This window comes from Paramisgurnus dabryanus, chromosome 16 (genome assembly GCF_030506205.2).
Source record: "Paramisgurnus dabryanus chromosome 16, PD_genome_1.1, whole genome shotgun sequence".
Classification (NCBI taxonomy): Eukaryota; Metazoa; Chordata; class Actinopteri; order Cypriniformes; family Cobitidae; genus Paramisgurnus; species Paramisgurnus dabryanus.
Genome location: NC_133352.1, coordinates 16,551,593 through 16,568,393, shown reverse-complemented (window position 1 = coordinate 16,568,393; position 16,801 = coordinate 16,551,593). Strand labels below are relative to the sequence as shown.

The 16,801-nt window shown below is 37.3% G+C and overlaps 1 protein-coding gene across 3 annotated transcripts in view; it reads right to left on the bottom strand.

Moving 5' to 3' along the window:
• Positions 1 to 1,619: 1,619 nt before the first annotated feature.
• klhl4 (kelch-like family member 4) overlaps positions 1,620 to 16,801 on the bottom strand; it is a 47,207-nt gene continuing 32,025 nt past the window's right edge. For all 3 annotated transcript variants that reach the window (XM_065271711.2, XM_065271712.2, XM_065271710.2), the window contains 7 exons: positions 14,820 to 15,032; positions 14,454 to 14,640; positions 14,007 to 14,231; positions 12,358 to 12,520; positions 4,670 to 4,882; positions 3,582 to 3,753; positions 1,620 to 2,756 (listed from right to left, as the gene is read on the bottom strand). In XM_065271711.2, coding sequence (XP_065127783.2) covers positions 2,697 to 2,756; positions 3,582 to 3,753; positions 4,670 to 4,882; positions 12,358 to 12,520; positions 14,007 to 14,231; positions 14,454 to 14,640; positions 14,820 to 15,032 — 1,233 coding nt within the window. In that variant the 3' untranslated portion in view covers positions 1,620 to 2,696. The remainder of the gene's footprint in view (positions 2,757 to 3,581; positions 3,754 to 4,669; positions 4,883 to 12,357; positions 12,521 to 14,006; positions 14,232 to 14,453; positions 14,641 to 14,819; positions 15,033 to 16,801) is intronic.

The following is a 16,801-nucleotide window of genomic DNA, read 5'->3' as shown; positions in this document are numbered from 1 at the left end:
TTTGTACAGGCTCTCCACTCCCCTTCTGATGTGCTGCATCAATTGTGTTGCATTATAATCAATTTTTATTCCCTTTGAAATGTTCAGTCTTTGTTTTGTTTTTTCTCATGCTCTGAACACAGAATATAATTGCAATCTATCAGATTTATCAAAAACAATCTAACTTGCTTTGGACATCAACTCTGTCCTTTCACATATCTTTCATCTCGTGACATTTTAAAGTATCAAAAGGCATTTTTTTAAAGGTTACACTTTTTGTAGACTTGAGCCTGCTAGGTGAACTAAAGTCTCTGGATCTACTAATTGAAGTAATGCTGCTTTTAATTTTTCAATGATTTTAATTTAGAATAGTCTGTTTAGTCAGACAATAGATTGAATATTGCACTGCTCTTACTTTTTAAACTAATCTATAATGTTTAGTATTGTGCTGTAATAATACAGTACTGTATTTGGTAATTTTTGAAAAAGTAAATCAGACTTCTCTGTAAACTAATCAAAGTCGGGTGTTTTCTTAAAAGAGATCAGATGTACCCTGTGAATGAAAAAAATCCATAAAGTTTAATGTGAGCTCATGTTGCTATCATAATATGAGTCTGAATGTTTGCTTATAAGTAATGAAAGATGAAGATAATTTTAATAGTCGTCAGTCAATGCAAAAACACAAGCTATTACAGCCACAAACTTCCTCTTAAAGGGATAGTTCAGCCCAAAATTACGCAATTATTTACTCACCCTTAGGTTTTTACAAATCTGTATAAATGTCTTTGTTCTTCTAAACACAAAGAAATATATTTGTAATTAAGCATTGACTGCCATTGTAGGAAAAACAAATACTATGGAAGTCAATGGTGCTCAGAGTTTTTTTTTTTTTTAACAAACCTTTGTTCAGCAGAACAAAGAAATGTATACAGGTCTGTAACAACTCGAAGGTAAGTTAATAAAGACAGTATTTTCATTTTTGCTTAAACTATCACTTTAACCCCTTCAGATCCTGTGTCCACTGGAATGGACATCACATATTCTGTGGTTCAAACCAATACAAATGCTGATCAACCAATCAAACAAGGCACAGTTCACTGTCAGAAATAAAGGTACCTTTTCTGTCACTGGGCTGTAACCTTTCAAAAAGTACAGCTTTGCACCTAAGGATTTAATTTCAGTACCTCAGAGATACATACTGAGCCCAAAGAGAGCTTACAGTATTAGTACCTCAAAAATACATATTAGTATCTTAAAGGTGCATATTGGTACTAAATGTTTACATATCTGTACCTAATGGTCCATACAATTACCATTTAAAAGGGTGCTGCGGCTGCCCCACTGACAACTAGGGTACATATTTTGACTTTTTTCTAGGTCCTTAAGGTACAGTAATCTACCCAAAATCGTTTTCTGTTTTGTTTTCCTGTAAAGGTACCAAACGGAAAGTGTGATAGTGTAGTTAAACACCTGAAAAATCAGGTCTGAAGGGGTTAAGGTCTGTTTATTAAGACCTGCTATACAAATAGCAACCACTAGAGCCCAGTAAAGAGCACCGTTTCATATTTACCTAAATTAAGAATCTTAAAATCCATAAACAGAACATGCAATGCCTACATAGTAAAAAAACGAAAAACACGTAATGAGAAAAAAATCTTTTTATTTCTTTGTTGCCTTCTGCATGCCATATAAAACAATGAAAAATGTTTCAGTGAACGCATTTCTGTGTTACAAATGTGTCACTCTAGTAAACATATACTTGATTAGTGTTACATTCCAGTAAGTCAGGTGATAAGACTCTTCAATAAACCATTTTTTGGTTATTGCGTTGTCAGAATTGAGCATGAATGTCAGTGCATCACAAAAGCAAGAATTATAACATTTAAAGGGGCTGACTTTGACATCATGATGAAAATACTGAATATGGCATTCAAACATATTAAGGAAGCATGCCCAAAAGATATGACCTTAAATTATATTGGAGCAGGAGTTATATACAATAAAAATTACAAAATCTTTACATAATGGTGAAATATCAATATGATATAATAGTAAATGTTCTACTGTAAACCGTATTACAATTATAAGTCTTTACTTACCAACACGTGCTAATTGCTTTGGCTTTTTCGTTTTTTTCTACCTCAAAGACAACTTACAAAAGTAGATTCGTGCTAAACCTAGTCTCAAACAAAATGTGTATTCAGGGAATTGTGCATGACAGTGTCCACAAACATTTTGGGTGAACTGGTTTCCAGTGTTTTGTTGCAAGCTCACGACATATTCACAGTGTCTTTTAAAATCGTTTATCTAAGATCAAAATACATTTTTTTCACAAAATGTCACAAGTAAACAAGTATGCTGCTGTTTTAAAATACAGTTGATATTCATACAGTTAAAAGATATGTCAAAATGTATGATGAGGTTAACAAGATGCAAATATTAAAACTCAAAAAAGTCTGTATAGATAAATTTTAAAAAGCTGCTTCTCTCAATACAAAATGTGAAATTTTCTCATATAATTTCACTACAGTTAACTCTTCTCTTTTCCAGTCTGAAATAATGCTAAAATATCTAAGCAAATGACTCTATTTCAATAAATCCAGTGTTGTAAGCTGTGTATTACAATATGCTATTGCATTCAATTGTCAAAATCATAGGTCATATTTAGCACTGCCGTGAGTGCTTGAAGAGGCGTTCAGTTCGGGGAATGGGAGCCTTCAAGGCAGTTTCACGACCACCACGCACGCCCCAGCCCGCCCAATGTTAAGTGGGACCTCCTGGAATAACAAGAGATATAGAAGGTAATGATCAGTGTCCTACCATAGCAAATTCAATCCTCTGTACCGCTCCCAGTCACATTCAGTATGTAGCACCTGTTTACAAGGCTGTAAACAGATAGACTGCATCACTGCAAGTTATAAAAGAGCCAGTATAGACTTTAAAAGTGTGTGTAACCCGGACTGGCTGAGGAAAGAGTTGTTAACCTTTGCCATTGTGAAACATTGGAACAGAGATGAATGGAGGGAAATGCTTGTGCTTCCTGCCACACTCGTATATCATCCAAGCATTTCAAAGAAAAAATATAACATACTTAAAGGGATAGTTAACCCAAAAAGGAAATTATGTCATCGTTTACTCGCTCAAACATTTTTCGGAATGATGAAAACGAAGGAAGATATTTTGAAAAAAACAAAATCATCAGAGGCCCCATTGACTTCCATAGTGGAAAAAATAATACTCTGGAAGTCAATGGGCCCTGAGTAAATGATTACTTTTTGTATTTGTATTTTTGGGTGAATTATCCCTTTAATTCTTAAATAACATTCCTAAATTGGTGTATCTAATTTCAGTCTAGATTATGTGTGAAATATGTTGAAATCCTGATGTTTTTCTCTGTTCATGATAGACATAAGCAGTCTCTCTCATTTATTGTGCACAGCAGCACACACTTACGTTGTTACTATAGCAACCGATACACTGGATATTAACTACACTCTCTGAACAAACCGATCAGATTTCCTCACCTGTAAAATTACAGTCTGGACAAAGATTGTGTTCAGTGTGTGAACAAAGACAGCCTGATCTGAACATAATGCACTCACCTCAGTCCATTCATTATTCTGTGCATCATAGGACTCAACAGTGTTTAAGTAGGTCTGGCCGTCGTATCCTCCGACCGCATATAATCTGTCACCCAGCAGACACACTCCCACTGCATCCCGAGGGACGCTCAGGGAAGACACTGTGGTCCACGTGTCTGTTTTTGGGTCGTACCTTTAAATAGAGCACAGGGGATGCATTTCAATTCAACACAAACCTACTTAAATCAACAGAAAGACACATTATGCAAACATAATGCTACTTAATAGGGCTCTTGGGCTATGAAAGCCTTAAAAAGCGAGACTATTGCAAAGTATTAATTATTGAGTAATTAATTTGTTAATTTTTTTATCGTGATTCTGTTGCTATTGTTGATGGATTTTTTTTAGGATGTGTCTTAAACATAAATCAGTTTTTTGTTAATTTTTTATTTTGTTCGTTATTTATGTGGCCACTTACAGTACATCTCTCTTAAATGAATGCATTTAATTGCATTAGATAATCAAATTAATTACATTTGCAAATAAATTATTTAATTATTATTTACAAGGAAATGCCAAGTTTTGAAAGGTCATTAAAGTATCCAAATCCCTGATTGTCCAGTGGTCAATGAGGTGTTTACCTTTCAAAAAATAGACCTTTGCAGCTAAAGTGTTCAAATTAGGACCTTTATAAGGGGCACTGCCCCGGTGACAGCTTGGGATATTATCAGTTTAATTTTGCTATATGTGCTAACATTTTACAACTCAACTAGTTACTTTCCTAGTATTTATTAAATTATATTCAGAGGCAAATTTGTTGGTTCACTCATGATTTAATCTGACGTTTGCTGTAGTTCCAGTCATCACCAGTAGGAGGCATCTTACACCAGCTTTCAGCTACAGTAAATTCCTTAATAACAACTCAACAATGGTTTCACAATATAAGGTGTGTCCAGATTAGCAAAAAACAATGTACGCATTACAGCACTTGGCATGCACCTTCTATCCGCCCTTACAGTGTGTTTTTGTGGCCTGTTGTTGTTATGATCGCACACATAATAAGGTGTTGTGTTTGTTTCTTCCCAAAATGGTGTGCGGTGGTAACTCACCTCTCCACACAGTCAGAGAGACGTGAGCAATGGTTTGAAGCTGGTGCATCATGACCTCCCACTGCATACAAGAAACTGTTGTAAGTGGCCACACCCACTCCTCCTCTTCTCTTTGTCATGGGTGCACACATACTCCATTTATTGGTGTGGGGATCAAAAGATTCCATCGATCTCAAACAGGAGCTTCCGTCACGACCGCCCACCGCAAACAACCTGTAGGATTTTATTTACAGTCAACGTGAAAGAGAATTTGCAATTCTATTTTCTTCTGTAATGTGATAGGTTTCAGTTTTATCCATCGGGATTTGACAGTTTCCCATTTAAGTTAATATGACCTACTGTATACCCATTAACAGTAGCTTCAAATAATACTTAAATAACTATTACCTAAATATTAATCAGCAGCTTGGGGTCTATAATAACACACATCAGTGTCAAAAATGATGGAGTTAACCAATCAAATAAAAGAACTTGGGAGTTACTGGCAAATCAAATAAAATAAGGCAGGCTTCGCTTTTTACCTTTGAGAACCCACAGGGTCAAATTTGGCCGCTGTCTACTGCTGCTACACAAAATCTTCTTGGGTACTCCAGGGTTAATAAAAGCCAAGCGACACCTTCAGTTTAATGGTCAAAGAGTGCAAGGTAAGATGTAAGCCAAGTAGCTAAACTTTAATAGCTGACAACTGTTTTACGATAGGGGTGTTTAACACCCGACCTAAATATTCAGTATTGTAAACATTTATGGGATTTGTGCAATGTAATGCGTTATTGTCAAGTTGTTTTCACCATAACAGGCATAAGATTTAAAATGAATCTGCATGTTGTGAATGAATTTATTGGTTACCTGGCTTTCCTGGTAGCCTTTTAGTTTAGTGAATTTAATTGTAAACAATTCCATTCTAAACTGAAATATCTTTCTAATAGAATATAATATTTTTTTATGCTAAATCTATTTCTGTAGCCTCTTATGGAACGGCTGAAAATCCACAAGGGGGCGCATTTGTTCCTCAGACGTTGCACAATAAACATGACATCCGAATATATTCATTATAAATCATGAATGAAAAGTGAGATTCGAACGAATGTCTGTTAGTGAACTTATTGTATACACTATTTATATCGTAATTCGGTCAGAAACTTCAAGATTGTGAGATGAACAAATCGTTTTGGATTAAAAGGCTTGGATATTCCATTTCCTTGGACTTTTGGGGATTTATGAACAATTTGTTTTGGACAATTTCACCGAAGCGGATAAAGGAAAGATTTTGAAGGTAAGTAAATATCCTAAATCGGCGCCGCCCGGTTCAGGTAACTAACAACTAGATTACAGTTTTATGACTGCTAAAAATCATATTATGCTTTCTGTGTGCGCTTAATGGAATCCCGAAAGTCTAAGCTTTACAACGATGTGCCGCATGACCGCATATTTTGAAGATTTAATGCTTCAAAGTTACAATGACGTAATGCAGCCTCACGTGCAAGGGAGGGGGTGTGCCGTGTACGGCACAGTGTTCCTTATCAGGTTAAAGGTGTTTTTAGGACTTTTAGGGGGATCTCTTGACCGAAATGCAATATAATATACACAATTATATTATCAGTGGTGAATAAAGACACAATTAACTGTATTGTTTTCATTACCTTAATTACCCATTTTTATCTACATACACTGTGAGTCTCCTTACATGGAAATCACCGCATGTTTCTACAGTAGCCCTAAATGTACAAGTTATGTCACTACATTGTCTCAGACAACAAAGTGTTTGTCCTGTGGCGGTTAACTCGGCTTGAAAATGATTTCAAAAGGGAGGGGTGAGCTATGGAGCCGTTGGTTGCAATCTTCTCACCACTAGATGCCGCTAAAAATACACAGTGGACTTTTAAAGGGCACCTATTTCATTGCTTAAAACAATGTTATTTCGTGTATTTGCTATAATACAGTGTGTTTGTGTGGTTTATGGTTAAAAAACACATCATTTTCCACATACTGCACATTTTTAGCTCCAGATTTCCCTGTCTTCCTGAAATGCACGGATTCATGTACAAAAACCCATTGACTTAAAAAGCAATTTAACCCTGATTGGCCAGCTAATCTGTAAGTTGTGATTGGCCTAAATACCTCTGACATCAGCCGGAAAAGTGAGGCTCCTTACTATGTTTGAAAGATTCGATCACAATGCAATGCTAGCAGGAGTTAACTTACAGGCTGCGTCCAAAGCAGGAGGAACTATGATAATGTTGGTCGTGTCTGCATCAGCAATCCCAGGAAGTAAACTGTTGCCTACAATCCGTGTGTTTGTTGTAGTTCAAGAAAAGAGATTTACATTGGAACAAACTTGCATCATCGTTTAGTTCGGGGTTTGTACTTTTTACATATTGTTAAAGGGGTGGTTCAATGGTATTTCAAGCATTCTGACTTATTAACACAGTTAAAGAGTTGTTTCCTCATGCTAAACGTAGGCAAAGTGTCAAAAAAGCAGTTGGGCTGAGTATTTCTGTGCCGAATGCACTTCGCCAGGGTTGGTACAAGTTTCAAAAAGTTTTTTTCGATTACAGGTCCAGCTGACGTTTCAGGGGTTTTCTATACGTATCACTTCTTTATATGGGCACTTCCCCCGGAAAACCCCGCCCACCCATCAATCAGCGGGAGATGCTAGAACTTGCAAACATCTTATCATGCGACACAGCTTTGGTTAATTTCAAAACTCAACAATGGCGCAAAAGAAATAGTGTGTTTTTGGATGTAAGGAGAAGAAATCCAGCCTGATGAAAACAATGGATATAGTTTATTATCCGGGGTAATAGCGGAATTTTGCGTGTGTTTGATGCGCTGGATTTTCCCAACCGTGTCATGAGTTGCATGGTAAGTAAGATTTCTGTCTTATGTTGGAAATAGTCGTGTGCATATTATATAAATGACACAAACATGTAGTGAATCATAAGTTAAACAGTGTTTTATACTGTTGCATGACTCATTTTATTGTACATTATCAGAAAGATTCGGTAAAGCTAATCTTTCTTTTATAAATCTGATTAAACTAAAGACTCTTCGGAGATATACTGTAAAGGATGTAATACTGCTCTATACACCAGATTAACATCAGAAATGTAGAAACAGTGTGTGTTACGTGAGCTTTAAAATGTACTTATAAACACTTGCACACTAAAAGAAATGTAAAAATATGAATGGGATATTTAGTGCTCTTTAACCATGTTTTTCATTTCTTTAATTCTCTTTTTTGGGCTAAAACGGTGGCTCTGTGACACACTTGAACCTCCATGCATGGCCCCACCCCTAACACAATCGCAAGCATCCATTTAAATTGTAGCAGTAATTGAAAGTTGAGAGAGATTGCAGATTTCATGGGAGTGGGCGTGGTTTCAGCGTGACAGCAGACATGCCCCCATCGCCACCCAAGTTTTCCAAGATTTGATAACTTATTTTTTTTTTACTTGCTGTTTGGTTGGGCGGTTAATAGCACATTTTTCTGCATTGTGAAAAATTTAGAACACATTTAATATCTGACTTTACTTGGACTTTAATGAATATATTGAAACAGTATAAATATTTCGGTTCCCCCAATGTTCAAGACATGGTTACGGCCTTGCTTTCAAATAACATGTCTTGATGAATTGTGCACAAAAAGAAACGTGTATCGAAATTTTTCATTTTGACTCTATATATATCTATGATATGTCCTTTTACAAGACTGATCAATTAATCACTTTGAAAAGTAGGGCATTGGGCTCTAGATCTAGCCCAGGTTTGTCTTTGACCTGGTTACAGAAGAACCACATGAGTCATCAGTCAATGTCCTGTTTGATTCAAAACTAACCTCTTTATCATGGACAGAATTTTTACAAGCTCACCTGTCACGCAAGTAAACCTAATGTAAACGACACCAGAGAGTCTTTGGTCTCAGAGCTTATTAACTCCAGTCAGGCAGTACAGTACACTAGCTGTGTCTCGTTACAGTAGGCTGCGTCCTCCAGAGGTCGCATTCGAAGACTGCATGCATCATAAGGCTACTTTAGAAAAGCAAGGAGGACAATCCGAATGCAAACTTTGAGTGAGACCTTTCTTCACAGGAATTCAGAGGATGCATGAGATACAATTTCTTGCGTCGCCACGAACAGCGTCACGTCTTAACATCATTCTACACACCAAAGGTGTAAAAGCGATGTGGTGTTTAAATGTAAAAGTAGTTTTAAGTTTTTAAATAGTTTAACCTTAGTCCATAAGGTACATTTTGTATTACCTTACACTCATAAATGAATCATATATCAAGTAGGCCTAATATAAAACTATTAAAACGGTTTAGCCTATTAATGAAATATCCTAATGCAAGTTTTTCATTAAAAAATAATAAACAACAATCTTTCTCTAACCTCTATGTGTTGTATGTACGCCACAGCTTCTCAAACACTGCACATATAAAAAACATACCGGTAAGCTATAAACACCTTTCATTTTCAAATTACTCCAAATTTAGAAACCTGTTTCCTTTTTCTTAACTGGTGTGACACGCAACAGAGCTGTAAAAGTTTTTAGCACAGCAAGGTGCAACTTCCTGTTTCCTTTTCTGTGCGTATGTTCTACGAAAGATGTTTCGTATAATTCTAGATTGAGGACCCTCCATATACCGCATCCTTCAGAGGATGCAAACTCTGAAGGACGTGAAGGATGTAGTCTTCTGAAATGAGACACAGCTACTGTGTTATACTGTGTTTTCGATACAGTACCTATAGTATTTCAGACCTTTTCATGACTGGAAATACCTTTTAGTTGTCAGAAATTAGGAATTTCAAAAAGTATACGCAAAGTTTTAAGCTGAAGGGGTGTGAGAGGCAGTATTAAATTGTGATTATTTAACTATATTTACATGGCACAGCCTTACTACTTTGTTTTTAAATATTCATTTTACCAACAGCTTTATAAAGGCATGTTGGGTAACACTTTATATTACATTATCCTTGTTACACTTTATGTAAACCTACTATAGTAATAACATGGAACTAACCTTAAAATCTTAATCCTAAAACAACACTCTTAAAATAAATGTCCCTAAAACATCAGGTTGTGTAGTTCCATTAAGAACCTTTAACATCTGCAGAAACTTTCTGTTGATTCTTCAGATTATCAAAAGATAAGAAATAAATCATTTATCTAAGAACCTTTGACTAAAAGGTCTTTTGTGGAACCAAAAGTGGTTCTCCTATGGCATCGCTGCAGAAAACCTTTTGTAGCCCATTTATTTTTAGGACTGTAACACTAACCCTATATTAAGTGCATGGTGATGCATGGTGATAATTCATATTACTCAGCACTCAACAGTATAATTACAATGTAATAAAAACTGTGTAACTGTTTGTTGCCATGCAACATCCATACAAATAATAACAACCCTACTGAAAAATCCAGCAAAAACCAGCATAAGATGGAAGCTGGTTTTAGCTGGTTTTTAGCAGCCTGACCAGCAAAGTCCAGCTAGACCAGCTTAAAAAGTGACCAAAACACAGCTAGACCAGCTTGCTATACCAGTAAAACCAGCTTAAACCAAGCTGGGAGATCAGCTAAAACCAGCATAAGCTGGTGAGCTGGATTTAGCTGGTCTCCCAGCTTTGTTTTAGCTGGTTTTGCTGGTATAGCAAGCTGGTCTAGCTGTGTTTTGGACACTTTTTCAGATTTTCCAGTAGGGAATAGCTGGGTGTTTCACATGCAAACAGTCAAGCTTTGTTAGGGGCCGTTTACATTTTGCGTCTAAAACCGTGCGGAAAACGCGACCTTCGGTTGGTTCTTGTCACATGACCTGCGGTGCGCTTGCGGCATTCTGAAAAGTTGGAATGTTTTTAACTCGATGCAGTACAGAGGCACCTGGAAAAAACCTATATTTGAAATAACAAACTTGAGCGCGCAAAAGACACGAAATGTGTATCGCCCCTAAAGATGTCATATATGTGCTTTGTGCTTTATAAACATTGCATACTGCATTATAATATCACATATATATCGTCGCTGTCCGATGAAAACCACGTATGTCCATTTTGCCGATTTTGAGATTTTTCGACGGATTGAATGTACAGGTTCATTTCTGTATACAGTATGCTTCACATATCTAAATGGCCAATGAAAAGTTGTGAAATCATGTCATCTGATTTTCACGTATATCCATTTGGTGTCAAAGCTGTCAATCACGCCGTGTATCTCCCGTCCTGTGGAAGCATCTCGCCGGTCTCGTGAAGTTTCATCGAAGCTCAGCACTGGATAGCCGAATAAACATAGCCTGGTGAGACAATGACTTTCCTTCATCGAGGTAAACGTTTCCCCCCTGACGCCAGACATATGTCTAGGAGTGACAAAATTACGGTAGGACTGTGCAAACAAAGTATCTGTCTAGCATTTCCATGTCAGTGTATTGATTCATTGTCCCTTCATAGTTTGCAAGAGACATTTAATAAATTTATAATTAATATTAAATAAACTAAGCATATTTAATAAACTAAGACGTAGGCTATTTAATAAACTAAGCTTATTCATCTGTCAATATGAAATGCGACTTGGCCATTCTAATTAACTCTTTCCCCGCCATTGAGGAGATATCTCGTCAATTAAGAGAAAACGCTTCCCCGCCAATGACGAGATTTCCCGTCTTTCCGCAATACCACTATTATCCACCAGGTGGCGCCCTTCCGCAACTTTTTAAAACCGGAAGTATTGTCCTATGGCAAGCTGCTGCATGTCCGTGTCTGTTTTAAAGATCGCTCTGAATGGGATCTCTATGAAAAGTCAGTCATAAATATGGAATTATCTCTGCTTTATGCTCAAAATATGGTGTTTTTGCAAAAACCTACCCATATTCAAAAGCTGATTGCAAAAGAACCACTAAAGGTAGGATGAAACGGTTTTTTTTTTTGTTTGAAAGCAGAGGGTCTGTTCTTTCATTTGGTATATTGTATGTTTATTTATTTAAAGAAGAACATTTTCTGGAAGGCATTAAACTTTGTTGAAAATCATGAAAAACGCTGGCGCTGGCTGGCAACTTTTTTTAAAAACGCTGGCAGTGAAAGAGTTAATGATCGGAAGAGCGCGTATCGACAACCGTTACTGTAAAATATGCACGTATGTCCATTAAAACTCAATTTTGGTCAAATGTGGAATATATCATTACACTGGCAAGAATATGGTTACATGTAAAGATGCCGTACCAAGTATGACAAAGCTACATTCATCTGCTTTTGAAATATGATGTTTTTTCACTTCCTGAAAAGTAACCGTTTTGGACATACTTGAGTTTCGACAATATGACCCTGGACCACAAACCCAGTCATAAGTAGCCAACATTAGATTTTATGAGTCAAAATTATCATTTTTTGGCCAAAAATCATTAGGAAGTAAAGATTATGTTCCATAAAGATATTAAGTAAATTTCCTACAGTTAATGTATCAAACATGTATTTATCACTAGTAATATGTGTTGCTAAGGACTTAATCTGGACAACTTTAAAGGCAATTTTCTCAACATTATTATTTTTTGCACCCTCAAATTCCAGATTTTCAAGTAGTTGTACCCCAAATAATATCATATCCTAACAAACCATACATCAATGGAAAGCTTATTTATTCAGCTTCAGATGATAAAAATAAATGTATCTGGAGCAATAGTAGCCCAACAAAATGAAAAGCCTTACTTTCCGTTGAGAGCAGTGACACCAACAGTGCTGCGCGGAGTGGCCATACTGGCCACATAATTCCACTGCCTCGCCTGCGGGTCCCACCTTTCCACAGTGTTTAAATAGCTCCATCCGTCATGACCTCCCACTGCATACATTGGCCCCTCCAGCACGGCAATTCCTTCTCAGACAACAGACAAAATAAATAAATAAAAGACCCTGGGTTTAAGAGATACAAACCAAGAAAAGGCACAATCCTATAGCTAATTATCTATCTGCATCCTAATGTGGCAGTGAAATGTCAAAATTTAAATGGTATAACATGGAATTAATTTTGATTAACATCAAAGGGGTTTTTCTCAGAAATTTTTCGTCTGGTCAGACCCGCGGCACAGTGGCCTTGAAACACTGTGGAAAGCATTAAGAATTCATGGCGCATCTCTTTGCGCCCTTCGCAAAAAGGCTCTTGACATATAAATCGTCTCTTGACCGGCATTTTGATTCTGATATTGCATTGACTTTACAGACCTCAATGAGCAACTTTGAGTGTCAGTTTTATGGGGTTATTGTACAGTGCATTCTCACTTTTGGGAGTTTAAATTACCTGCCATATATTTTATACAACTTCTTTTATGGCTGGCCAAGATTGCTTTTGTTGATTTACACACTGGAGGTTTAATGTGAGGGCACGGTTACTTGGGACTTAATGCTATATAACACATAGTTATTTCTTCAGGCAGTGATGTTAAGGCAAACTATTCTGCATCTACTTACTGAAATACATGCAGTAATAAATTGTTACTTATTTTAATAACACGAAATGCAATTTCTCATCATCTGTCAGCTGAGGTTAGTGTGAATTCTACACTACAACTTTAAAGGGGATGTCCTTCAAGAATGACTGAACGGGGTATTTATCCTTGTTCTGTGATGTGACATGTAGACAAAAATGTTTTGTTTGGGTCTGTAATGCCTTAGAAGCTTCCTAAAAACCTCTCTCAGATAGCTCTATTAGGGTGGGGGATTTTAAACAAGTGGTTTTGCACCCATTTGGCTCCACCTACTGGCTTAACTTGCAATCTCATTACTGATTGGCTGACTATGCTGCCACTCAAAAAATATAGCCAATTATTTTAAAGTGGAGGGGCAGTGAGATGCCGTGATGTCATAAGCATCAGTTTTTCAGATTGGGCCGTTTTCTGGCTGACATTTCTAAAAGAGGAATTTCTATGAGACTGAGATGTTTAGCACTTTTTGTATGTTCGTGATTGCGGGTAGACTACCATTATTCAACAAAGACAAGGTAAAAATGGTTTTTCATTCTCTGTCCCCTTTAAAGAAAATGGTCGCTAGCTTCGTATCACTGAGGCGGTACCCTTTCAAAAGGTATACCTTTGCACCTAAAGAGTTCATATTAGTTACATATTGGTACAGAATAGTGCAGTTTAGTACTTCAAAGGTACATATTAGTACCTCAAATGTATTAGGACCTTTACAAAGTGACAGCTTGAGAACATTTATCCTGAAATTGTATATCTTAATGCTTTACATGGATTGCATTTTATTAAACAAATATATTTAAAGAAATATCCAGCAAGATTTTTTGCTAGCGATCTTTTGTTTTGTTAAAGACTAGACAATCTTTGCAGAAAAAACATTTTACCCACCTAATCCATGTCTGTGCGTTGACATTGGAGGCATGGTGGACCAGACTTTAGTGATAGGGTTGTAGCACTCGACCATGTTTGAAGTCTTAAGGCCATCCCTTCCTCCTACCACATAGAGTTTGTTATCAATCACCGCCACCCCAAACTGAAGCCTTCGACCATTCATGATGCCAACCTGGATCCATCTGTTTGTGCGGAGGTCGTATTTCTCTATCGTTGTGGATCCTGAAGGCAGACAGAAGCTCTGTTTATTGTTAGCTGAGCAGTCTGTTGCATGCTGCTAGGGTAATAGCTGACAAACTGTCTCTCTGGGGTAAAATCAAATATGATAATGACTTGCATTCTGGTGAACACATTTTGTTCTGTGAGAAACTGTATGAAACTGACACTTGTGGAAATTAGAGATTTTGAGAGAAGCAACAGAAAAAAAATCTAAATATTGTCCACCTTTTGAGGCATCCATCCCTCCAACGGCATAGAGAGATCCAACGGTGGATTTGCGTGGTTTGGTTCTTGGGCTTTGCAACATAGGACGGCGCTCGGGTAAAAGATGGTACTTCATTGCTTCCATCAGGAGCTTTTGGCATTCGAGGTCCTCCGAAAACATCTTATTGTTTTCCAGATCAGCAAGAAGCTGAAACAAAACAAAAACTGCATTTAACCCTAACAGGGCACATTTTGAGTAAATAACATACATTTTTAGTGTTTATGTTATAGACATTTAATAAATGGATGTTTTGAAGTGATCATATTAAATGCTATAATACCAGGAACCAATTGAATGGATGTCTGATATGAACGTCATTGGCAAACCTGAGGTGGTAAAAGAGGGAGTCGGATGTACGCCAGCAACACTCCCAGATCCTGCTGCCTGTGCTGTATGTCATAGCGAACCCACATCATCAACGCTTGGAAAATAGTTTCTTCATCTGGAACATTGATGTCATCGCTGGCCAACAGCTTGACAATTTCTGTTGTTGGTAGCAATAGAAACTCCTGGTTTTGGATGACTTCTAAAAAGTGTTCCTGCAAATTTAACATAATGTATCGTGCGTACTGAATTAGATGAAGTACCTACTTATCAACAGTTAAAACAGTACTTTCTATATAGTATGAATGAAATGTGTACACACTACATATGCCATGTGATATACGTCGTCATAACAAATGGGCCGTTGACTTGGTTTTTAACACAAGGAACAGCTGGTTTCCTTATGTATTTACATTTGAATAGAGGCGTGTTACCGCTTTCCGACATTTTTTAATATGACAATGGGCAAATTCCAATTGGAAGTAATCATCCCTATGCCCTATTCCCTTTGAAGATCAAAGCCTTTGATCTGTAAACTCTAGTCATTTTGAGGATGGTAAAAATACACTTGGCGAATAGAGCAATGAAAACAATGTCATTTTCTCTTTATCTTGAGCGACTGTTTATGCAGCGCCTCCTTCCCAAAATGCCTCTCCTTCTTCTTTGGGTGACTCATCTCCCGGTGACTCACAGGATAGTGAAGTGTCCATTGAATGAACACAATTGGCCCTGTCCCAAATGGCACGATCCGGACTTTCTCAGAGTCTACACTTTGATGACATCATGTAATGCAGACCTTAAGATGCATTCAGACTAGCAGACAAGAGCTACAGTGACCTTTGGCATCTGGATGGGGCGTGTCCAGTTGCGCGACAAAGTGGAGAAATGTTTAACTTTATGCGAATTATAAGCGAGTTTCAGAGCGACCACCAATTAAAATGAAGCATTGGACTTCATGTTATCCGTCTCTTGTCAGTTACTGGAGTGGACAGTACTCATTTGTTTATGACAACCAGGCCTGGGGTGGGTAATCGGGAGAACCGGGAGAATTCCCGGTGGGCTGTCATAGACTTTGCAAATATTATGCAATTTAATATTGATAACAAAACTCAAGCTTGATCTGTGTATGCAGTAAAATTACTTTTTATTATTATTTTAATACTAATTAATACTTTTAATTACTAATTATTTTTGTAGTGAATAAGTGAATTATTATAAATTTTTTATTTAACCTTTACATTATTTGTTGAACAATGGTATTAATAAAAAATACACAATACTAAGAGCTGAACTGATGCTTAATTTATCCAATTTTGAAAAAGTGCTAATTTGGAATTTCACCATGGAAAAAGTGGGCTGGTCTTGGGCCTGAAACTCCCGGGCTGAAAAGTGGCCCCACTCTGGCCCTGATGAGAGCCAAATTTAGAAACGGCTTTTTTGAAAGAGACGAGCATCACACAGTGACAAATTCGCTTATAATGTGAATGTAGCGTTAGGGACCCTCAAAGCGAGTCCATGAGGGCACACCAGAGTCGTATTTTAGGACAAACTCAAGCGTCACGCCGGAAATAGGAAGAGTCGTTGCCCATCAGTGGGAACTCCTTCATCCGTTGTCTGATTGCTCTTTCGCAAGGACTTCTGGGTAGATAAAATGCATGGAGCCTGCAGCAGTGCGGGCTTCGGCGAAGAGCGCATCAAGGTTGCAAAGAGGGCGCTGATGAGCAGACTTCAGAGCATAAAAATTACAGATGGGACACCCTACGGACTCGTAGACAAAGCGAGCAGGCACAATTTAAGGCCACGAGACCAAAAGTCATCATGAAATGCACAATTTGGGACAGGCCCAAGATGTAGTATGTATAAATAGGTCATCCAGGTTCTTTTTGCCATCTGTTTTTCAAATACTATGAATTCGGAGTTACTACCCTGCTGCAAAAACCAGAATACCATGAACAGCATATGTTGTGTTTTGGTGCTGGTTTGC